Below are 21,322 nucleotides of genomic sequence, written 5' to 3' on the forward strand. Positions count from 1 at the left end.
AACATAAGGAGGGGCTTATAGCTCTTATTGGAATCCTGTTAGAGAGAAAGGGTGAGGGCTGCTTCTCCAAACCCTACCAGGGTCACAGGGGCTTGTCCTACATACTCGCCCAATCATGTAACGACCTAGCTGAGGCCCTGAACACACTGGGCTCCCCACTCCAGCTGTACCCAGGCAGTATAGTTATAGCACTTTAGCTCAGAGCTTGGTAAGAACTGAACAGGGGAGCCTACAACAACCGCATGACTTCCAGGGCAGATATGGCTACCCCTCCACTGCCAGACACACTGCTATCCACTCCTACTTGGCTGCTCACAGCCCTCTCAACACTGCAGATCTCTGGCAGGCAGGACAGGTGATTAACATCTTCACTTCTTGCACTACAGACTTTAACCAAATATTCCCCATAGGGCAGAGAAAGGTTCTTTACCCAGCATGGGAATGCATCATGCATATACTGCTTCTGAGGACTCCCATGTACCCTGCATCAAAATCCCAGCATCATTCTAAAGCAGTTCAGCCATATGGGGGCAAATGGACTAAACCACAGATTTGATATTTCCAGTTACTTGATGCCCTACTTTAAGTTTGCTGGAGCACCTGCCAGAATCAAATGATAAAATTTTAATTTCAAAAGCTATCATCAGATCTCAGCCAGAGATTTTAGCTCTGCTTTGGGGTTTTTTGGAAGGAGAGGAGAGGAGGGGGTTGGCTACAAAAATGTTAGATGGTCTTTTTGAACTTTGCTGACCCATTTTGTGTGAGCATAATTCAAGAACACCTCTTCCAATTCACATCGTGTCCCAGATCTAACCTACCATTTTGACACAGAGATTGATACTGTGGATTGTGATAGAAACTCGGTTGCAATCTTAATTACAGAGCGATTGCCACCACTCCATAGCAATAAGCACCAACAATGAAGTATTAATGATAGAATTTTAGCAAGACTGCACAATCAAGACAAAGGGGATGGTTCTGAGATCAACTGTGCCAGCACATGGAAACAACCAAATAGCTTTTACAGAGGTTCGGGGCCTTTTCTTATCGCAATTGGGACATCAGATTCACATCATGCCCATCAGCTATTAAACTGAATAGTTCTGGGATCACAAGTCATGGCAGTTGATTCCTGCAGTGAGGCTCTGCAGAGGCAGCTTCCACAGAGCAGGGAGGGAAAGCTCTCCCTCTGATCCCAGATGATACCTGGCAGCTTCAGCCACTTTGGTACTTTTTCAGGGGGGCTTCTCACTGGCTGTGAAGCTTCAGGGGCTCCTGCTGGTTCTGGGTTCTCTGCAGTTCTTTTCCCATCTGTCTCCTCTAGCCCAACTGGGGGTGGAACAGCTGTTTCTGAAGCTGGCGGAGCACAAGGGACTAGTGATTTGGACAAGCCTCTGAGAAGAGAAACAAGAAAGCAGAATGAAAGCAAGATTTTCACACTGGTCTCCACACACCCCAACCCAGTGATTCATCAGGCCCAGGCCTCAAAAGGTTAATCTTCACCCCAGAAGCAAAGGCTTTAGGGCACATACCAGTCTGTAAGCAGATCTTCCAGCTCCTGCCAGATTTAGCAACAGACATGCCCCTCCATTTGAGCAGGGTTCACCAAGCTGCAAAGTTGTAAATGAGCCTGAGAGCAGGGGAGTTTTTTTCTGGTGCCTGTAGGTTCTGCTCCTCTCCAGCAGGAGAGGTGTTGATTCCACCCTTCCCTTCCCACAAATGCCCACTCACATTAAGTAGCTTTGCTCGCAGTCCCTACCTAGCTACTAGCAAGTCAGCTGTGGAAAGGGACACTGTGGACTCCAGCAGTTCTGGTCTCAAGTAACAATCTGTAAAACAAACCCAAACACATACATTTGTTAAGATAGTATCATCAGCCAACCTGTAGACACTGTTACTGCAGCACCTCAGAACCACATAGCTCCAGCTAATCCCCCTTTGTGTGCTTCAGTGAGTTTCTGCCTTTTCCCAATACAATAGCCAACATTGTTAGCCACTGGGTGATAGTGACCCTCTCAAGGGATGCTAATTCCCGCCAAACTTCAATGTTCTGATTATTCTTTGCCATTTCTAATCCATCCCTCAAAACTTTGGTTTTCAAGCACTTGATCTCTGCATCTCAGAGGTTATGTTCTCTGGACCCAGAACTCCCTTTACACCTCTGAGAGAAGCAAACACTAATATTAACAGCACTACAACTATGCCAGAGAATCAGAGACTGTCCATCTCCACAGGAAGTCACAACAGGTTGGTCCCTACAGTACAATTTCTTGTTCTTTGTCTTGTTTAATTTTAAAGCAATGGGATTTCCACACTTCCTTCAGAGACCACCACTCCATGTCTGTCTACTGTGCCTACTCCATAGCCTAATAAATCTCATAAGAAATGCTTCCTGATTTACATTTACAATTATGTTAGTTAACTTGCATTAACTGGCAATCAACTTTGAAACAGAACAAAGCTGGTCTAGACAAAGCCTTAGGGCTTGTCTACACTTACATTTCATAACAATTTAACTTGCTGGCTCAGGGGTGTGAAAAATCATCCCCCGGAATGCACCAAGTCTGAGCGCTTTAAAGCACTAGTGTAGACAGGCTCCCAGCGCTCGGAGCTAATCCCCTCATGGAGGTGGATTACCAGGAGCGCTGGGAGATCTCTCTCCCAGCGCTCAAGCGCGACCACACTCGCACTTCAAAGCGCTGCCATGGGAGCGTTCCCGCGGCAGTGCTTTGAAGTTTCCAGTGTAGACATACCCTTAGTGATTCACAGTAGGGGCAGAGGTAATGGCAATGCAAGATTCACATAAACCTCATCCCTTCTCCTACCAATGCCACTCAACCCTGAGCTGGAAGTACCACCTCTGGGAAGTTCTCTCTCCAGGATTCACAAGTCTCTCTGCTAACAAAAGGAGCTAATTAGTGCTAATTGTGGGGAATTGTCTGCTAGGAATTGCACAGAGCTACTGCACCCCAGCTCATTTCACCCAACCAAGGAGATTAATGATTTACACTCATTCCAACCTTAGACTGAACACAAACCAGTGCTGCCCATGCAAGGCTCCATATTCCACCCCCAAATACCTGAGCCATCTAACCCTCCTGTCCTTCATTACAGCTTCTCCACTCCCAGCTTTGTTTGAGATCTCTTGTTGGAACAATTCTGAAGGCACGGACACGATTAATCTGGCTAAAATACAGCAGCTGAGGAGCCAGCTGGAGAGAGAAAGAGAGAACTCACCTCTGCGCTCCTCAGATCCAAAGTGAATGACAGACGCTGGGAAGAGGTTAGCCTGAAGCAAAGGGAAAAGAGATGGGTGAGACGGGGACAGGGCAAACTGCAGGGTTGTCACAGCCAGCCAGCCTCGGACATTACATACATCTCTCTAAGGGAAGCCCAATCTCTTCCCCAACCCAGGGCAAAGGCACTGCAGCCATGAAAACATGGGTATTTGCTCATCAACCCTCTCCACCCCCAAAGCACCAATCCCTACTGTGGGCAATGCAACTGCATGAGTTGCAGGAGGGCTGAAACTGAACATGACAGCAGCTCAGACACTTTTTTGCCAGCTATGTCCTGGCTGCATCTTCTGGAGCCCAGTTTAAAATAAAAACAAATGCAAGCAGGATGGGCAAGCCAATTTTCAGGGTATTGGGTATCATCTACACAGTCATATTTGAGGAGCCTAGGTGGCATTCAGTGACAGCCCCTGGAATCTGCTACTCTCAGTGATTTTCAGCTTTGTTCAGAGAGTTCCTGACTCCCTGTGGGAAGCAGTTTCCCCAGGGGCCATGCTCCACCCCATGTTTATACCATCCCATTGGCATGTGCAGAATAGCCATCTTGTGGGCATCACCCCACCACCAAGCCTGCATCATGCCCCACTCTCTCTCCCAGTCTGCATTACTAGGGTCACCAGCTCTTCCTTCCCTCCTTGAGAACACTAGAACATCTCTGGCTTCAGATTCTGGTTTCACTGTTGCTAACAGCTGCCCCTTTCCTCTCCTGGAGGGAGCCTGAAATGTTCTTCAGTTCCCTGCTTTGGACAGGTCATACTGGCTCTGCCTGCCTGAAGAGGCTGGGGATCAATGTTCCATTAATGCAAGTCAAAGAAGTTGTCTTACAGTCTGCTACAGAGACCAGCTACGATGAAACTGAGGAACTAGCAGTGCTGACCTGAGCTAATCAGTGTGGGGGCTAGTCCTGTGCAAGTCACCACCATATAGTTCCACCACAGTGCACCCTTCAAGTCTCCCTTGCTATTTTAGTCCTGCTCCACAAGCCAGGCCTACCGTCCTCCACCCTGCTATTCTAGGTTTGCATCTCATTTGGAGAAGCTGCCAATCATACTAGAGAATGCTTAGCCTTAGTGAATTTTACCTACAGAGTGCTATACAAACACAGACTTTGTTTTTTGTTTTGTTTTTTTTTTAAAGAAAGTTGGGTGTGATGTGAAAATAATGCATCCCGGTCAAGTTGTGGGGAGCAAGTGATTACAGTACTGTCCTATTAGCCACAGACGGACAAGGAGCAATGTTTTCAGATTCATAGATATTAGGGCCAGACGGGACCTTTGGCTCATATTAGTCTGACGTGCTATATATCATAGGCCAGACAATTTCACCCAGTTACCCCGTAGTGAACCAAATAACTTGTCTGACTAAAACATCTCTTCCAGAAAGGCATCCAGTTTTCATTTGTAGACTGCAAGAGAGGGAGAATCCATCACTTCCCTTGGTAGTTTGTTCCAGTAGTTAATCATTCACTGGTAAAAATCTGTTTTACTTCTAATCTAGTCTGGCTTCAGCTTCCAACCATTGTCCTACCTTTCTTTGGTACATGAAGGAGCTCTTTAATTAGCACCTGGTATTTTCTCCCTGAGATGGTATTCTTATACTAATCAAGTCACCACTCAATCTTCTTTTTGATAAGGTAAACCAATTGAGCTCTGCCAGTCTCTCCCTGTAAGACATTTTCTCCAGCCCTCAAATTATTTGTCGCTCTTTTTTGTCCTCTCTCCAAAGTTTCTCTGTCCTTTTTAAAAGTGGACAATAGAACTGGATACAATATTCCAGCATCAGTCTCACCAATGCCAGAAGCAGAGGTAAAATCACCTTCTTACTCCCACTCACTAATCCCCAGTTTATACACCCAAGGACAGCATTAGTCCCTTTTTGCCACAGCATCACACTGGGAGTTCATGTTCAGTTTTTAGTCCACTATGACTCCTAAATCCTTTTTAGAGTCATTGCTTTCCAAGATACAGCCCCTATTCTGTAGGCATGCTCTGCATTCTTTATTCCTACAATGTCTGACCTTGCATGTAGCTGTATTCAACACATTTCGCTTGAATGGGCCCAGTTTACCAAGTGATCCAGATGCATTTGTATGACTGGCCTGTCATTTACAATTCTGTCAATCTTTGTGTCATCCGCAAATTTTAATCAGCAGTGATTTTATAATTATTTTCAGATCATCAGTGAAAATGTTGAATAGCACTGGGGCAGAGAACTGATCCTTGCAGAACCCCACTAGAAACTCCCCCATTCAGTGAGCTATTTTTTTATATCTGTCAGTTAGCCAGTTCTTAATCCATTTAACATGTGCTTTATTGATACTGTATGTTGCTAATTTTTTAAGGAGACTGTTGTGTGGTAGTATGTCAAATGCCTTACAAGTCTAAGTATACTACCTCTATGCAGTTACCTTTACCAACCAATTCGTAATATCGTATAATGAAACCTCTTTGTGTAAAGAGCCATGATGGAAGAACACTACTGCAATGCCAAGTCTGGCCACAGGAATGGGAAGATAGTCAGAATCTACCTACCTCTTCTGAGAATGGCCCAGAGATCTGAGGCTGAATCCCCTCTGTGTCCCTGACCATCTTGGCTAATAGCCATTGATGGACCTATCCTCCAAGAATTTACATAATTCTTTAATCCAGTTATACTTTTAGCCTTCACATCATCCCCTGGCAACGAGTTCCACAGGTTGACTGTGCATTGTTTGAAGAAATTTCCTTATGTTCGTTTTAAACCTGCCACCTATTAATTTGAATGAGTGACCCCTGGTTTGTGTGTATTGTGAAGGGGTAACCAACAATTCCCTATTCAGGTTCTCTGTATCATCCAGAATTTCATTAATTACTGACCTGTTAGTAATTTACTCATCACCTCTTCATTTATTAAACAAAAAACACACACCTAGGTAGCCTGCAAAGTATACATTCAGATAATATCTTCAACTTCGTCTTCCTCCTCCCCTCCTTCCACGGTCTTTAATGCTCAACTCGTGTCATGTCATTTAGATAGCAAACTCTTTGGGGCGAGAATTATATTTACTGTATGTTCCACTACCTGGTCAAATGTCACAGTAGGACAAACTGTAGAGAAGCAATTTCTCTACATATCAAAGGAAAGCTTATTGGAACAGCTAGTTCTAAAGCACACAAGAGGAAAAGCTATTCTCAGCTTAGGCCTAGGCCTAAGTAACATGCAGCATCTGGTTCAATTAGTAACAGAGGATGAGGCTCTCAGTAACAGTGACCATAATATAATTAAATTCAAGATTGTGGGGGGTGGGGGGGGAAATAAGGTACCAAAAACTAAAACAGTGACACTAAATTTCAGAAAGGAAGATCTCAAACTCATGGCATTGATCAAAAAGGCCCTAAACTTAAAAGCAAAGCAAGTAAAATCCCTAGATTTGGCATGGATGTCACTTAAGAAAACAACGGAGTCTCAAAAGGCATACGTACCACTGAGCAAAAAGGGAAGCAGAAAGGCAAGCAGTCAGTCAGCCTGGTAAATAGTAAGAGGTTATTCAAGCCAAACAGTGATCCTTCAGATTTGGAAAACTAATCTTAGTGAAGCCAATAACAAAGGATGTGTGAGAAGTAAATTTGAAGGACTAGACTTGAATTAAAAGAGCAAACAGCTAAAGGGACAAAAATAAACATCAAGGAATTACATGAAGTATATCAGAAGCAGGAAACTTCCAAAAGAAGTGGTGGGTCTGGTGGATCACCAGGGGTTAAAAAGAGCAATTAAGAAAAATAAAGAAATTGGCTGAGAAGCAAAATTTATTTGCATCAGTCTTCACCACTAAGGGTGCTGAGGAAGTTCTTATCTGACACCTGATCTTTCCTGGTAATACAGATGAAGTGCTCTCAGAGCTGAGGTAGCAGAAGCCTAGGCGCTGGAGAAAACAAATTAAAAAGCAATAAATCACCAGGTACAGATGGTCCATCCAGGAGTTCTCCAGGAAGTTTTCAAGTTCTCATTCTGAAGAATGAGCTACTATCAAAAATATTAACTGGCCTATTAAATATAGCTACTATTACAATGTTGTACCTCTATTTAAAAAGGGCTCTGGGGTCATCTGGGGAATTACAGATCAGTAAAGACTTACCTCTGTTTCTGGCAAATTGGTCAAAATGCTCATTACAAATAGAAACATAAAACACCTGGAAGATCACATGATATGGTCTAACAAGCATGGATTCTTCAAAAGAAAATCATACTTTACTAATCCGTTAGAATTCTTTGTTGTGAATAAAGGAGAACTGTTTGACGTAATTTAGTCAAACTTTCAAAAGACCTTTGACAAAGTCCATCATAAAAGGCTAATAAAGAAACCCAGTTGTTGCAGAGTGAGAGGCAAGGTATTGTCATGGAACAAAAACTGGCTAAGAGACGGGAAACAGAGTAGGATTAAATGGTCAGTTTCCATCATGGCAAAAGGTGAACAGCAGGAGCCTTAGGGGTCTGTACTAGGACTGTAGTGTTTAAAATATTTAGTAATGATCTGGAAAGAGAAGTGAGCAGGACAGATTATCCCACATCTGCCTGCTGTGGGATTTCTTGAACCTTCCTTTGAAGCCTCAAATGCTGGCCATTATCAGAGATGAGATGTGGGCAAGATGGACTATGGGTCTAATCCAATGTGGCAATTCCTATATTCCTATGCATATACAGCACTGAGCTAAAAGGGCCCCTGATCCTGACTGGAACATCTGAGTGCTACCTAGAATAAATATGAAATACAATTATTAACTTCTGGGAAAACGAAATGGCATCACCTATTTTCCTGTCCACAAACTTGAAATGAGAATGTGATCTTACAGCTCTCTGGACTGGGAGACATGAGCACACAGTGATGGTACTGGTGCCAGCATGTAACATCCAGGAAAAGAGACACCCCCATCCACTAAGTCTGAGCTCCCTCCTAGCAGCCAGGAATTTGTACATCCTCAAATTGACATTTTAGCAGCAGGAAACATTATTTATTAGACCTTTTAACATTTCCTTTGCCAATCAGCAAGACCAAAGCTTGCCTGCTCCAGTCACAAAGGCAGCTCTCCGTAAATGTTGTAATTAAAAAGTACCAGACATGGTTAAGAAACCCCAGAGAAAACTCTTGTGAGAGCTTTGATGTCTCCACTGCATTCATCTGAAGGGATCCCACTATTTGGAAGGGGTGGCTTAGAAAGGAGTCCCCCGTCCGGCCCCTCCTCACACACAAGCCCCTTTACACACAACATCCTTTTCATGGCAGCTGTGACTTGGAAAATGAGGTTTTTGTAGCGTGTTAGTGTTGGAATTTTTTAATAACCTCCCCTCTCTCTTTTTCCCCTCCCGCCCAATTATAGTGGTGAATAATTAACATTCTGAAGGAGATAACTAAGCACAACATCTCAGAGCTCAAAGCCCTTTTAGTTCAAAGCCCTGCCCTTTTCTCTTCGTTTCCCGTTGCCACCACTAAAACTTCCTTGTCATTCAAGCTCTGGGCACACACATCAAAGCAGCATGTGGGAATGGCCCCAAGGGGTCAGAGAAAATTCATGGCAGGGCCTGTGAGTGAGGCACCAAGAGAGAGGGAGAAACAGACAGACACACTCAACCACACAAACACACAGAGACAGAGCACGCCCTAGTAGGAACCACTACCCTCTTTACTCACAAGCTGATAAATCACCTCAGCTCTAGATTTCAGGCTCCACCTCCGCAACCACTTCCCACCACTGGCAAAACATCAGTCCAAACCCTTTTTATTGGGAGAGAAAAAGGAACTCGATAGCAGGTCACACGTGCAAAAATTGTAGCCTCCTCCCCGTGGCTTATATTACCCCACACATCTTTTCCCTTCCCATGGCTCAGCCATGACTGATTTCCCTCCCAATTCTTATCCCTAATATATGCCTTTCCCTTCAATTTAAGTACAATATTAGGTCACTGATGTAACCCTTTACTTTGCTTCCTACATGGATCTCAGGTATCAGACCAATTTTATTTGAACCCTCAAGGTTGAATATGATTCATGGGTTAGAAGAAGGCATCCCACTAGCACACGAATCTTCCAGTCAGCCACAGGCAGGGCACATTCCCCTGGTAGGGACCATGCTCTTTCAGTTATGTAATAGTCTTTAAGTCAGCATCAGATTTAACCACAGGAAAAATCAAGGTACGTTGATATTGGCCATGGAATGTTTTAGCATAAAGATGTGGTGGTTTTAGTATTTGCTCAGTCTAGGAAGGTGCAAAAAAATCATCCTGTCGCAAAGTCACAGAACTTGTCAGCAGGTCTCTCACACTGTAAGTGTTGCACCAATCAACAGTGTCAATACTTGAGTTTCACTCTTATCTCACTGGGCAGAATGTTTTCAGTGAACATTCTTGGGTCAGCTCTCATTTTCTCATTTGAGAAGATGCAGCAGCTGTCTCCAGTGTTTGAATCATTGTCTCCAGACTGGATCCCTTCAATGAGTGCTTAGCTCTGCTCTCTTTCCTGAGTAATGCATCAAGAGAACAAGAATTCTCCAGACCTGCTGAGATCACATTCTCCTTTAAGTTCTATGTTTATTAATAGGAATAGAGTCTCACTGGATCAAAAAAGATTAAAACTCTTACAGTCACAGGCCAGGCAACATAGCAAGTAGAATCAAAAGCTATTTGAAACAAGATTTTAGAAACCTGCCATCAGTTGAATGCAAGGAGTTATATTATGAGTGAGTCATCTGCCATTCGCTGTTTTCCATATTCAAATATTACTATCCAGCAGCCGCATTTCTTTGCTGTGACTTCTGTCCAGAAGTGCAGTGCCAATGTGACTTGGGAGAGGGACTCTGTAATCCCACAGATTGAGAATGCTGAAAATCACTTTACACAAGTTACATTTCCAGGATACATACATATTATTAATTGTACTGTAGCAGCAAATAGGAGCCCCAACTGAAATCAAGGCTCCCACTGTGCTACATGTTATGTATACATACAGTAAGAAACACCTTACAACATAAATAAAGACAGACAACAGGTTCTATTATCCCCATTTTAGAGATGGGGAATTGAGGCACAAAGATTAAATGACCTACCCACAGAAAGTGTGTGGCAGAACCAGGAATTAAACCCAGATCTCCCAAGTCCCAGCCCAGGGCTTTTACCAGAAAACCAGCCTTCCTCTCCAGAAGAATCCTGGACAGTCCAGTCCAGAAACTTAAAGACAAACCTTAGAGTCCCTGGGTCAATTCAGCAAGTCAGACCATTGGGACAGTGGCTCTAGGCAGGTTACATTTTAGAATCAGAAGATACGGGTTGGAAGAGACCTCAGGAGATCATCTAGTCCAACCCCCGGCTCAAAGCAGGACCAACACCAACTAAATCATCCCAGCCAGTACTTTGTCAAGCTGGGCCTTAAAAAGCTCTAAGGATGGAGATTCCACCACCTCCCTAGGTAACCCATTCACCACCCTCCTAGTGAAATAGCTTTTCCTGCTATCCAACCTAGACCTTCCCCACTGCAACTTGAGACCATTACTCTTTGTTCTGTCATCTGCTACCATTGAGAACAGTCTAGATCCATCCTCTTTGGAACCCCCTTTCAGGTATTTGAAAGCAGCTATCAAATCCCCCCCCTCCTGCTTCTCTTCTGCTGGCTAAATAATCCCAGTTCCCTCAGCCTCTCCTCACAAATCATGTGCTCCAGCCCCCTAATCATTTTCATTGCCCTCCACTGGACTCCTTCCAATTTGTCCACATCCTTTCTGTAGTGGGGGACCCAAAAATGGATGCAGTACTCCAGATGTGGCCTCACGAGTGCTGAATAGAGGGGAATAATCACTTCCCTCCATCTGCTGGCAATGCTCCTACTAATGCAGCCCAATATGCCTTTAGCCTTCTTGGCAACAAGGGCACAGTGTTGACTCATATCTAGCTTCTCATCCACTATAATCCCCAGGTCCTTTTCTGCAGAACTGCCACTTAGCCAATCAGTCCCCAGCCTGTAGCAGTGCATAGGATTCTTCCATCCTAAGTGAAGGACTCCGCACTTGTCCTTGTTGAACCTCATCAGATTTCTTTTGTCCCAATCCTCCAATTTGTCTAGGTCACTCTGGCTATCCCTACCTTCCAGCGTATCTACCTCTCCCCCCAGCTTCATGATGAAGTACGTGAGAGACAAATAAGACCAGCTCTCAGGATCATTAAGAATTCTCTCTCTTGTGAGAGTTAGCAATGGCTGATGGGAGCAGAGCTAGAGAACTTCTGCCGCTGTAAAAGCATGGATGACATAGATAAGGGGTGGCTAGTAAGTACAACACATCAGGCTTACAACTGACTGTTTGCATAGTTGCATATTCAATTTCCTGTAGACAGCCAGTAATCCCAATTCCATGCCCTTCCCAAGTCCTGATGCCCCAAGAATCATGAAAAACAGCAGTGATTCAAATGAGCACCTTTCATGGACACAGTATGCATACAGCACCTTCAAAATACATAACCTCAACATGTCTAGCACACTCTAGTTTGAGTAATTTAAGAAATGATCCTGAGAGAGGCTGCTCTTCTCGACATCAGAACAGAAGGAAGAACATCCTGACACAGAGGGAGTGACTGTGCTGCAATCTGCATGGTTCACAAAACTGGTTGAGAAGAAAGTCCTAAGAGGCTGCTATAACCACATGTAGTCCATGTACATGCTGTGTTGAAGGGGAATTTGCACATTCGCCATTGTTCAGTTCTCAAAGTTCAGGTGTTAATTTACATTCCAAGATGACCTGGCAAATTCTTTAATGATTATCAACTTAAGTTAGATACAGAGAAGTCTTAGTAGTTCATCCAGGAAATCAGTGCCACAGCTGCCCCCACAATATTCACATTCCCCCACTAGGGCAGGGTTGTTCCCAACAGTCCATTCTTTAAGCTTTACAGGTGTCTCAAAAAAAGATACATCATCAATTCTCTTGGCATTATTTTTTTCCACAGAGTTTAAAGCCAAAAGTGACCATCAGATCTTCTAGTTTGACCTAATCTATCACAGGCCACCACCACTACCCAACACCCACGCAACAAACCCAACAACCAAAATCAGAGCAAAGTACTACAGCCCACAGGAGACTAAGCAATTCTATTCCACAGGCAGAGGTGGTGATCCAGTGCCTAAGCTTACATCTAGGAAAGCTTCACGTTTTGGGCCATCAGTCTAAGAATCCACCCATTACTGACAGAGCAGCCTTTGACTTTGATTCAGAGTAGCAGCCGTGTTAGTCTGCTAAGGTGCCACAAGTACTCCTTTTCTCTTTGACTTTGAGTGATTAGTGATCTGAAGTTCTATTTCACATGTTTAAATACGAAGGCACTCAGAAACCATGGTGGTGAGTGTGGTACACAACATCCAGAAAGCCTTGGAACAGGGTGAGTCGGGTGGGACACTGCACCCCATATTCTTCACCGTGATAGATTATGACATAATTGTAATGTATTCTATACAAGATAAGTCATGTGAAGGAGCATTGGAAAAGTTATGATTTGCTGAATATGATTATCCTATTTGTATGCATGTATCATTTTTCTGTCTGAAGGTATGAATGTTGACTGTATAACTGTATTTCAAATGTAGTTACACCTGGGTAACGCCCACTAGACAAGATGCTTTCAGTCTAGATAGTGGGTGGGGAAGGGCTTATTCAGGGCAATGAGCCACTAGCAAAAAACAGTAGGCCTTAGGAGAAGCTTATCTCCCACCTGGTAATCCTTCCTGTGATGGCTACAGACAGCCTCCAAGTAATGGCTTCTGTGACTCTACAAGGACATGTGATCAGACCACATGTCTCTAGATTCCATTTTGGGATGTCAGTGTTTTTCCACAGACTGGTCTGAGAACCAAGCTTTGAAACAAAGGGTTCCCGCCATATGCAAAATTTATATAAGGCAGGGAGTGACATCTTGGGTGGGAAGTGAAGAACACCAAATGAAGACTCCTGGAAGCACCTAAAGAACAAAGACTGAACTGGGAGAAGTGCTGGACCTAGGCTAAAGGGGTTTCTAGCCTGTGAATAAAACACCTGGGGATTCCAAGCTGTAAAGCAAGTGCAGCTTGCCCCTTAAGAATCTGCAGCCTGCTTGTATCATCTCTTAGGGTGAGAATCTGCTACTCCTATCCAATCTATTTAGTATGTTAAGCTTAGTTTGCATTTTTTATTTGCTAGGTAATCTGCTTTGATCTGTTTGCTATCACTTATAATCACTTACAATCTATCTTTTGTAGTTAATAAATTTGTTTTTGCTTTATCTAAATGAATGAGTTGGAGTGAAGTGTGTGGGAATCATAACTCAGGGGCAAAGACTGTTGCATGTTCTTCTCCACATTGAGGGAGGAGGCGAATTTTTATGACCTTGCGCTATATAGTTAGTTCCCTGTGCAGTGCAAGACAGTATTGGGTTTATACTCCAGAGGAGGTGTGTGCCTGGAGAGCTGGGAGTTGCCTTAACTGTAGCCTTCCTATGCAGGGGCTGATCAGAAAGCCTGCATGTAACTGCAGCTGGGTGTATCCCTACCTGTATTAGGCTGGTGAAAGTGCAGGCTGGAGGGCTTTGCAGCTTGTTACAGGTGTACAGTGTGAGAGGGAGCCCAGGCTGCTGTGTCAGGGGGCTCAGTGGTATCCCAGTTCCAGGTGGCACCCCAGAGGGAACCAGTAACACAAGGGTCTATGGGGCATTGCATATTATGGTATAAATGCCTAAATTAGAGGGATTTTTCCCAGTTAGACCAGCAGCAATGACCCATGAGGACGCATTTTTGACTTCGTTTTTATTGCACATTTTAATAGTTTGTACTCTTGAGCACAGAGAGGATCTCAGGCAGTGCTCTCTATCCAGTACTTCTAGTGCGTATCCCCACCCTCCCTCCCCGCATCACACACAAACCCTGAAATGAATGAATGCTGCAAAAATATGCACATTATAACTATATTGTAATTTGGTTTACTGCATAGGTTCTCAAACCATGGTCCGCGGATCGTTCCTTCTATGGTGCGCACCTGGGCGGCCACACACGAGAGAATGAAGGGCTGCCCACCTAATTAGTGGAGCCACACAGGCTTGGCTCCACTAATTAGGTGCCTGGACCCTGAAGAAAATATTCATGTATGGTGAGGTGGTGGCCTTGGGGGAATAGGAGGTGGGGGGTGGGGCAGTGGGGTGAAAAGAGGGAGTAGAGGGAATTTGGGACATGCAGGACTGCAACACCAGAGAAAGAGGCAACTTTCTCCAGCTTCAGGGCTGCAGCTGCCAGGGAGAGAATCCCCTCCTTCCCAGCCCAGCTTGGGGGCTGCCGTGGTGGGGGAGAGACTACTGATATTAAAATGAGTTGTGTGCTTTTATTTGTAGAACAAAAACATGTTTATCATTATTTAGTTTTTTTATATGACACTTTTATCCAAAGCACTTTATAATAGTTAGCTAACAGTACAAACAACATTTCATAGAATCATAGAATATCAGGGTTGGAAGGGACCTCAGGAGGTCATCTAGTCCAACCCCCTGCTCAAAGCAGGACCAATCCCCAATCAAATCATCCCAGCCAGGGCTTTTTCAAGCCTGACCTTAAAAACTTCCAAGGAAGGAGATTCCACCACCTCCCTAGGTAACGCATTCCAGTGTTTCACCACCCTCCTAGTGAAAAAGTTTTTCCTAATATTCCAACATTTGGAAAGATCATTAAGCAGTCCGCCGAGACTCAGCAATTTTCAAGTGATCAGTGGGGAAAAAAAAAGTTTTGAGAACAACTGGTTTACTGAATGAATTCAGAAGCTCTACGATCAGTCAGAGACTCCTGTCTAAGGGGGAACTTGCAGCTGCTAGGATGAGAAGCATTCTTTCCATTATATGATCTGAAATTATTAGAGTGCCACAGGTCTGCTGGTAGTCTGATGTTAAAAGATTAATAAGAAAATGAGTGCTTCTAAGGGACAACCATATAGATGCAGAAACCAAAGCAACCAGCATGAAATACTGCACAGCAAGCAAACTCCACCCCACCACCAAACACAGAAACCACCACTTGGGGAAGCCAATGGATCAAAAGCTTCTCTGACAAAAGAGCAAAGAGCATCTCCAGAACGGAAATAAACAGAGCCACAGCCAAAGGGACATTCTGCCTAAATAGCTCTTTCCTGTTTAATACCCAAGAATAAAGTTTCCCAACCGGCAGGCTACAACCACTGAGATGGATACCCTGCACAAATATCAGCTGGCAGAGGGGTTTGAGGCCAATTAAACTTTATCAGATAAGGTTTGCACATGCTATCTTGACAAGGCTGATAAAGGGAATCCCAGTAGAAGGAGCACTCAGTGACCCACTGCGTGGAGGTCAGAAGGATGTGGCCCCTGAAAATTAACCAAAGAGCTGGAGAGAAACATTTTTAAAGCAGAATTTCTGTGCTAAATCATCTAGTCTGAGGAAGTCCTTAATGCTGCCCAGAATGCCTATTTCCTCATACCACCTTCTGGGTGCTGTCATCAGCTCCTCAAAATCAGTGCAAGACACAGGCAGGCACAAAGCTTTATGGGTAAGGCTACGTTTATGTCACAGAGGTCATGGAAGTCACAGAATCTATGACTTCCAGAGACCTCTGTGACATTCTCTGCTTCATCCCCAGGGGCTGCGGGGACTCCGGAGCTGGCAGCCAGCGGGGCCCTGGCAGGGTTCCAGTGACAGGCGACAGACTCCTGAGGGGGGGGACACACCTCGGGCGCGCAGCGGGGGGTGTCCCATTTTCTCGTTGGGAAATATGGTCACCCTGCAGCTCCCAGCTGCTGTGGGTGGAAGGGGGCCCCCCCTGCAGCTTCCAGCTGTCATGGGCAGAGGAGGAACCCCACAGCTCCCAGCCACCATGGTCATGGTTTCCATGAATTTTTGTTTAGTGCCCGTGACCTGTCCGTGACTTTTACTAATAATAACCATGACAAAATCTTAGCCTTATTTTATGAGAAGTAAGATTACTACCCAAAATCCTATCTGCCCAGAACATCCTGAACAGACAAGAAATGGTCTAAGACCCCAAACGGTGAAGGTGTGCGCCAGGTTCCAGGCTGTACCAAGAAGGCTGAATTCCAGTGTCTGCCTCACCAGACCAGCCATTGGAAATGCCTCTATGATGGGCTGACCCTGAATGGGATAGGTTTTCTTCTGAACTTATTTTCAAACTGTTGCCAGAACTGCAAGCCCAACAGCAGAGGCGGCTTCACACAGCCCAGGGACATTGTCAGCATCACTAAAGAACAGAAACGCAAATGACACTAATGAAGAAATGGAACCAGAACAGAAGGGACAAAAAGGAACAAACAGCTCCCCTGGGGTCCCTCCCCAGGGTAAAGGCCAGCGGGAGCCTTTCCCGACACTCAGAGAATTCTAAGATCTGATTAGAAAAAATAAGTATTTATATGGAAGAGTATGAGTTCCTTCAGATCCTTTGAAGGTGGGACCATGGCCGTCTGCTCCCTTTACTGCCTCGGCTTTTACAGAGTCTGGGATTCGTACCTTCTGCTCACTGTTTCTCAGCACTAGTTCACAGATCAGTGCTGTAGTCTCTGCTAAGCCCAAGACCTGAGTCATGCCAGTGTCTGTCCCTGCGATGAGGTGGGAGGGAGAGAAGGGAAAAAGCATCTTTGAGAAGTTCAACTAATCTAGAACAGCACAAACAAGCAGCTGGGGCTGTAAGGACCCCATCGCTGAGCACTGCTGCAAAGAAGCCTGCAGATGATCCAGTTCTGCCCTTGAGAAAGCTATGAAGTAATTCAATGGACATGGGGATAATGCAGCCAGGAAAAACAGCAATAACAAAATATCAAAGCAATGCCTTGAAGTCTTTATAGGTTCCAAAAACTCCATGTTGTTGCCAGTCTGTGCGCTCACCATACTGTAAACACACACTTCAGAAACAATTCCTTCTACCAGGCTTCTTGGCAAATAAGTTTCCAACATTTGTTTCCCTGATTTTGATTGCAGCCCTTTACTGTGGCTATCAAATTTAATAAATGCTTGTGACTCCAGCAGCCTTATTGGGTGGGTGAAAGAAGTGTCAATAAGACTCTATTCCTCCTCTTGCGCTGGCTCCCAATTCAATATCAAATCCATTGCAAGGTTCTGGCTCTGATTTACAAATCTCTCAATAGAATAAGCCCACTCTATCTCAGAAATCACTCCATCAAGGCAGTTCGGTGTAGAGGGAGAATGATCCAGTGACCAGGGCACTAGCCCAGGATTTGAGTTCAAGTCTCTGCTCTGCTACAGACCTCCTGTGTGACCTTGGGCAAGTCCCTTAATCTCTTTTCTTCAGTTCACCATCTGTACAATGGGGATAACAGCCCTGCTGCACAGGGATGTTGTGAGGATAATACATTAACGAGTGTGAGGTGCTGAGATACTGCAGTAATGGGGACCAGATAAACAGACGTATTTATCCAGCATACCACATGTTCAAACAGAGGGTGCCAGAGGCAAAGCCTTCTTTACAGCTGACTGAAGGCTCTAGAAACCCCTCTGAAAGCTGATCAGGAAGAGCCTCACCATTTTCAGGCCACACTATCAGACTCCCCTCTGTAGCAGAGCTCAAAGAACAGAAGCTGAAGAAACTGAACCAAACGGACACTGGAGGATCAGCTGCTCTTCTGCATCTTCATCCCATTTTCTGTAACCCACATGTAGAATTGAGACACTATGGCACAAGCTGCTTTAGAAAGAGAGAAGACACAAAAATCTGAAGATGCTTTGCACATGAGCCAACAAGCATCAAACCAGTCCCTGCTCCTCTTCTCCTGGGGTTCTATCACTGTCCCCCATTTCCCCTCTCCCTAGAGTTCAGGCACCCTGACTGGGAAGCATATGTCTAATCCCCAGGAGTGAAAGGAGAACAAATAAAAAACCAAAGGTCGATAGACTGGCATTTATACAATAGGCTAATCGCAGGCTGAATGGATGGTCTCATATTTATATATAAGTGGTCCCTAAGGATGGGGAGACTCAAATTAAAGCCCTATAACCAAATCTCAATGCACTCTCCCTAACAAGTACCTTTGCATTTGCCAACGGTCATGTTACTCCTGAAATGAACATGCAGCCTAGCAAACGTCCCAAGCAAAATCCGTTTATTTTGAGATGTTTGCTGCTGCTGCTCTGATGAGATTTTTGTAAGACAGAATGAATACATAATAGCGCTTGAAAAGATGACAGTTAAATCTGCAATACCGTGTACAATTCTGGTCCCCTCAGTTCCAGAAAGCTGAATTCAGAGTGGAGCAGGTGCAGAGAAGGGCTGCTAGGATGATTGGGGGAGTGGAGGGCTCATCTGACCAGAGGAGACTAACGGAGCTTGGCTTGTTCAGCGTAGCAAAGGGAAAACTCGGAGGGGATTGGATTGCTCTCTATAAACACATTGGGGGCAAACCCCAGGGAGGGAGAGGAGCTATTGACACTAAAGGACAATGCTGGCACCAGAACAAATGGAAATAAACTACCCATGAATACATTTAGGTGGAAAGTAAAAGACCCCTTCTAATATCAGAGGAGGTAGGTTCTGGAACAGTCTCCCAGTAGGAATAGAGGGGGAAAAACAACCCAACTAGTTTTAAAATGGAGCTTGTTATGTTTATGAACAGGATTATACGATAGGGTTCTCTGTGACAACAGGGGACTGGAGTCCATGATCTAGGAAGGTCCTTCCAGTCCAATGTCCTTAAATGTTAATGAAGAAATACAGCATTACCAGGCATGAAGATTCTATAGGGCAGGATACATTTGTCTGGGGTTTTTTGAGATTGGTTTAAACCTCTGCTGGGTTCTACAATAACATAAGGAACATCCCATTAAGTGAAATGTCACAAGGACATGTACACATCTAGCCCCCTTGCTAGCAAGTCACATTGGGTACAAAGCGCTGTAAGTGCCTGTTACTATGGTCTGGACACAGAACACTGGGAACAAGGGCTGTACATTTTGGAGGGACAAATATAAAGGACACTTGTATTCACTAAAGCAAGGCAACCCTCCCCCACCATGGAACCACCAAAGAAACTGTTCCTTTGGCCTACTGGCAGCAAAGTCAGGCTTAGGGCTCCCAGCTGTTCCTAATAAACATTACCCACATCCTGCTTCTGTTACTGGACGGAGAGAGAAGTCCCACATTCTCGGCCCTTCCATTAGCTGTGCTTCATGCCAGGACACAGCCTCTCTGCTGGGGTAAAGTGCTCCAAGGTCCCCTAAGTGCAGATCTCCACTTCTCCAGTATTGGAGGCCAGAGGCTCTCTGCAGCTTACTCCATCTAACCCTGAAGCCCACCAACCCCAGGGAGCAGCCCTGTCCTCCCACCCCTGTATTCTGACATCTAGTTCTGGGAGTGGGAGCAGATTCCAGCACAGAGGCCTCTCTTCCAAACCTCATATACTGGGTAGAGTTGGGGATAGGAAGCCTCCTCCCTAAGGAAGGCAGAGGCCTAAGCAGAGGCAAAGGCCCCACAGAAACTTCCATCTGGAGCCAAGCCCCATCTAGTGAAGGGTTCGGTGCAGAAGCCTCCTCTCTAAGCCCCATCTCTACAGGAACAGACACAAGCAGCACAAACCTGCTCCCAGACTCAGGATTTCACTACTTGGCAAACAATACTGGAGCATGCCAGCAAGTCAGAGAACGGTGTGCAAATCCTCCTCCCCCACACTGGTGCCCAGACAGGTCCAATAACAAATACACAACCTCTCCTCCTGTTCTGTGCTGGTGTAATTTTACTGAGAGCACCAAGGTTTAGGCGAAGCAGCCTGATTAGTAACAGCAGCCCATAAAAAGGGCATCCAACAATAACAGAATTGCCAGGGACATGAAAGCCAGAGCAGCTTCCGCACCCATTTCTCTCCAGAGAAGAAAGCCCCCTTCAGCCCCTGCCAAGCACTCAGATCTCCGGCGGCAGGGAAAGTCTATCCAAGCAGAAGACATTACAGCATGGAGCCTCCGCTGACTCAAGGCAAAAATTACAGATGAAAGACGATTTATGCTGGTAGCGGGGAGCAAAGTGTCACCCAGAATCAGCCAACCTAAATTGGGACAAGGCACCAGCCTAGTAAGTTAGAACACTGTGGTCTCCAGCAGGCAGACCGGGTAATTGGAAGGGTATGAGGCACTCTGAACAGGAATCACTCCTTCCCAGTTGATGCTTCTTCTAAATAAAGTTTTTATAAACACACAGACTCATTCCTGTCTCAACCAGACCATGATGCTACAGAGCTGAGGGCCCCAGGCCTGGGACACAGGCAACATGGCCACTAGCACCAAACTCAACCCCGTCCACTCCACAAACCCACTTCTCATAGGAGGCTGTTTTACACCCAGCTATCAATAAAGAGCTTCTAGATTTTAGTGTATGTTGCCGAGGTGCCCCTCCCCTAGGTCACATTCCCAACAGTAGGGGGGCAGAGGGAAGCACACACAAAAGTCTGCTGCCACCAAAGCACTTTAAACAACTTTAAAAACAGGAGGACCCCAAGCCTCCTGCCCTCTCCCCTCCCCCTCTTGCCCACACCTCACCCTTCCCTCTCTCTCCACCTCATTTTAATCCAGTGATATTCAGACCTCAGTGATTCAGGAGCCAAATTAGTGATCATCACCACCCAAAAGAGACACAGGAGTGTGAATTCATTGTTTCATTTACACTCTCTCTACAAAAAGAAAAGGAGTACTTGTAGCACCTTAGAGACTAACAAATTTATTTGAGCATAAGCTTTCGTGAGCTACAGCTCACTTCATCGGATGCATGCAGTGGAAGTCAGCTGTAGCTCACGAAAGTTTATGCTCAAATAAATTGGCTAGTCTCTAAGGTGCCACAAGTACTCCTTTTCTTTTTGCGGATACAGACTAACACGGCTGCTACTCTGAAACTCTCTCTACAATTACTCTCACAGCAAAATGACTGACCAAGTATTATTTTATCAACTACAACTGGTTAGCAGCGTAGTAAAAGCATCCTGATTGGTTAATAATTAAATCACAGTGTTTTAATATCACA

General features: G+C 45.0%; 1 protein-coding gene across 3 annotated transcripts in view; it reads right to left on the reverse strand.

Moving 5' to 3' along the window:
* Positions 1-21,322, reverse strand: part of ASPSCR1 (ASPSCR1 tether for SLC2A4, UBX domain containing) — a 92,714-nt gene that overhangs the window by 1,169 nt on the left and 70,223 nt on the right. For all 3 annotated transcript variants that reach the window (XM_074972160.1, XM_074972158.1, XM_074972159.1), the window contains 3 exons: positions 3,238-3,289; positions 1,760-1,829; positions 1,207-1,394 (listed from right to left, as the gene is read on the reverse strand). In XM_074972160.1, the coding sequence (XP_074828261.1) occupies positions 1,207-1,394; positions 1,760-1,829; positions 3,238-3,289 (310 nt within the window). The remainder of the gene's footprint in view (positions 1-1,206; positions 1,395-1,759; positions 1,830-3,237; positions 3,290-21,322) is intronic.

Source organism: Natator depressus, chromosome 14 (genome assembly GCF_965152275.1).
Source record: "Natator depressus isolate rNatDep1 chromosome 14, rNatDep2.hap1, whole genome shotgun sequence".
Classification (NCBI taxonomy): domain Eukaryota; kingdom Metazoa; phylum Chordata; order Testudines; family Cheloniidae; genus Natator; species Natator depressus.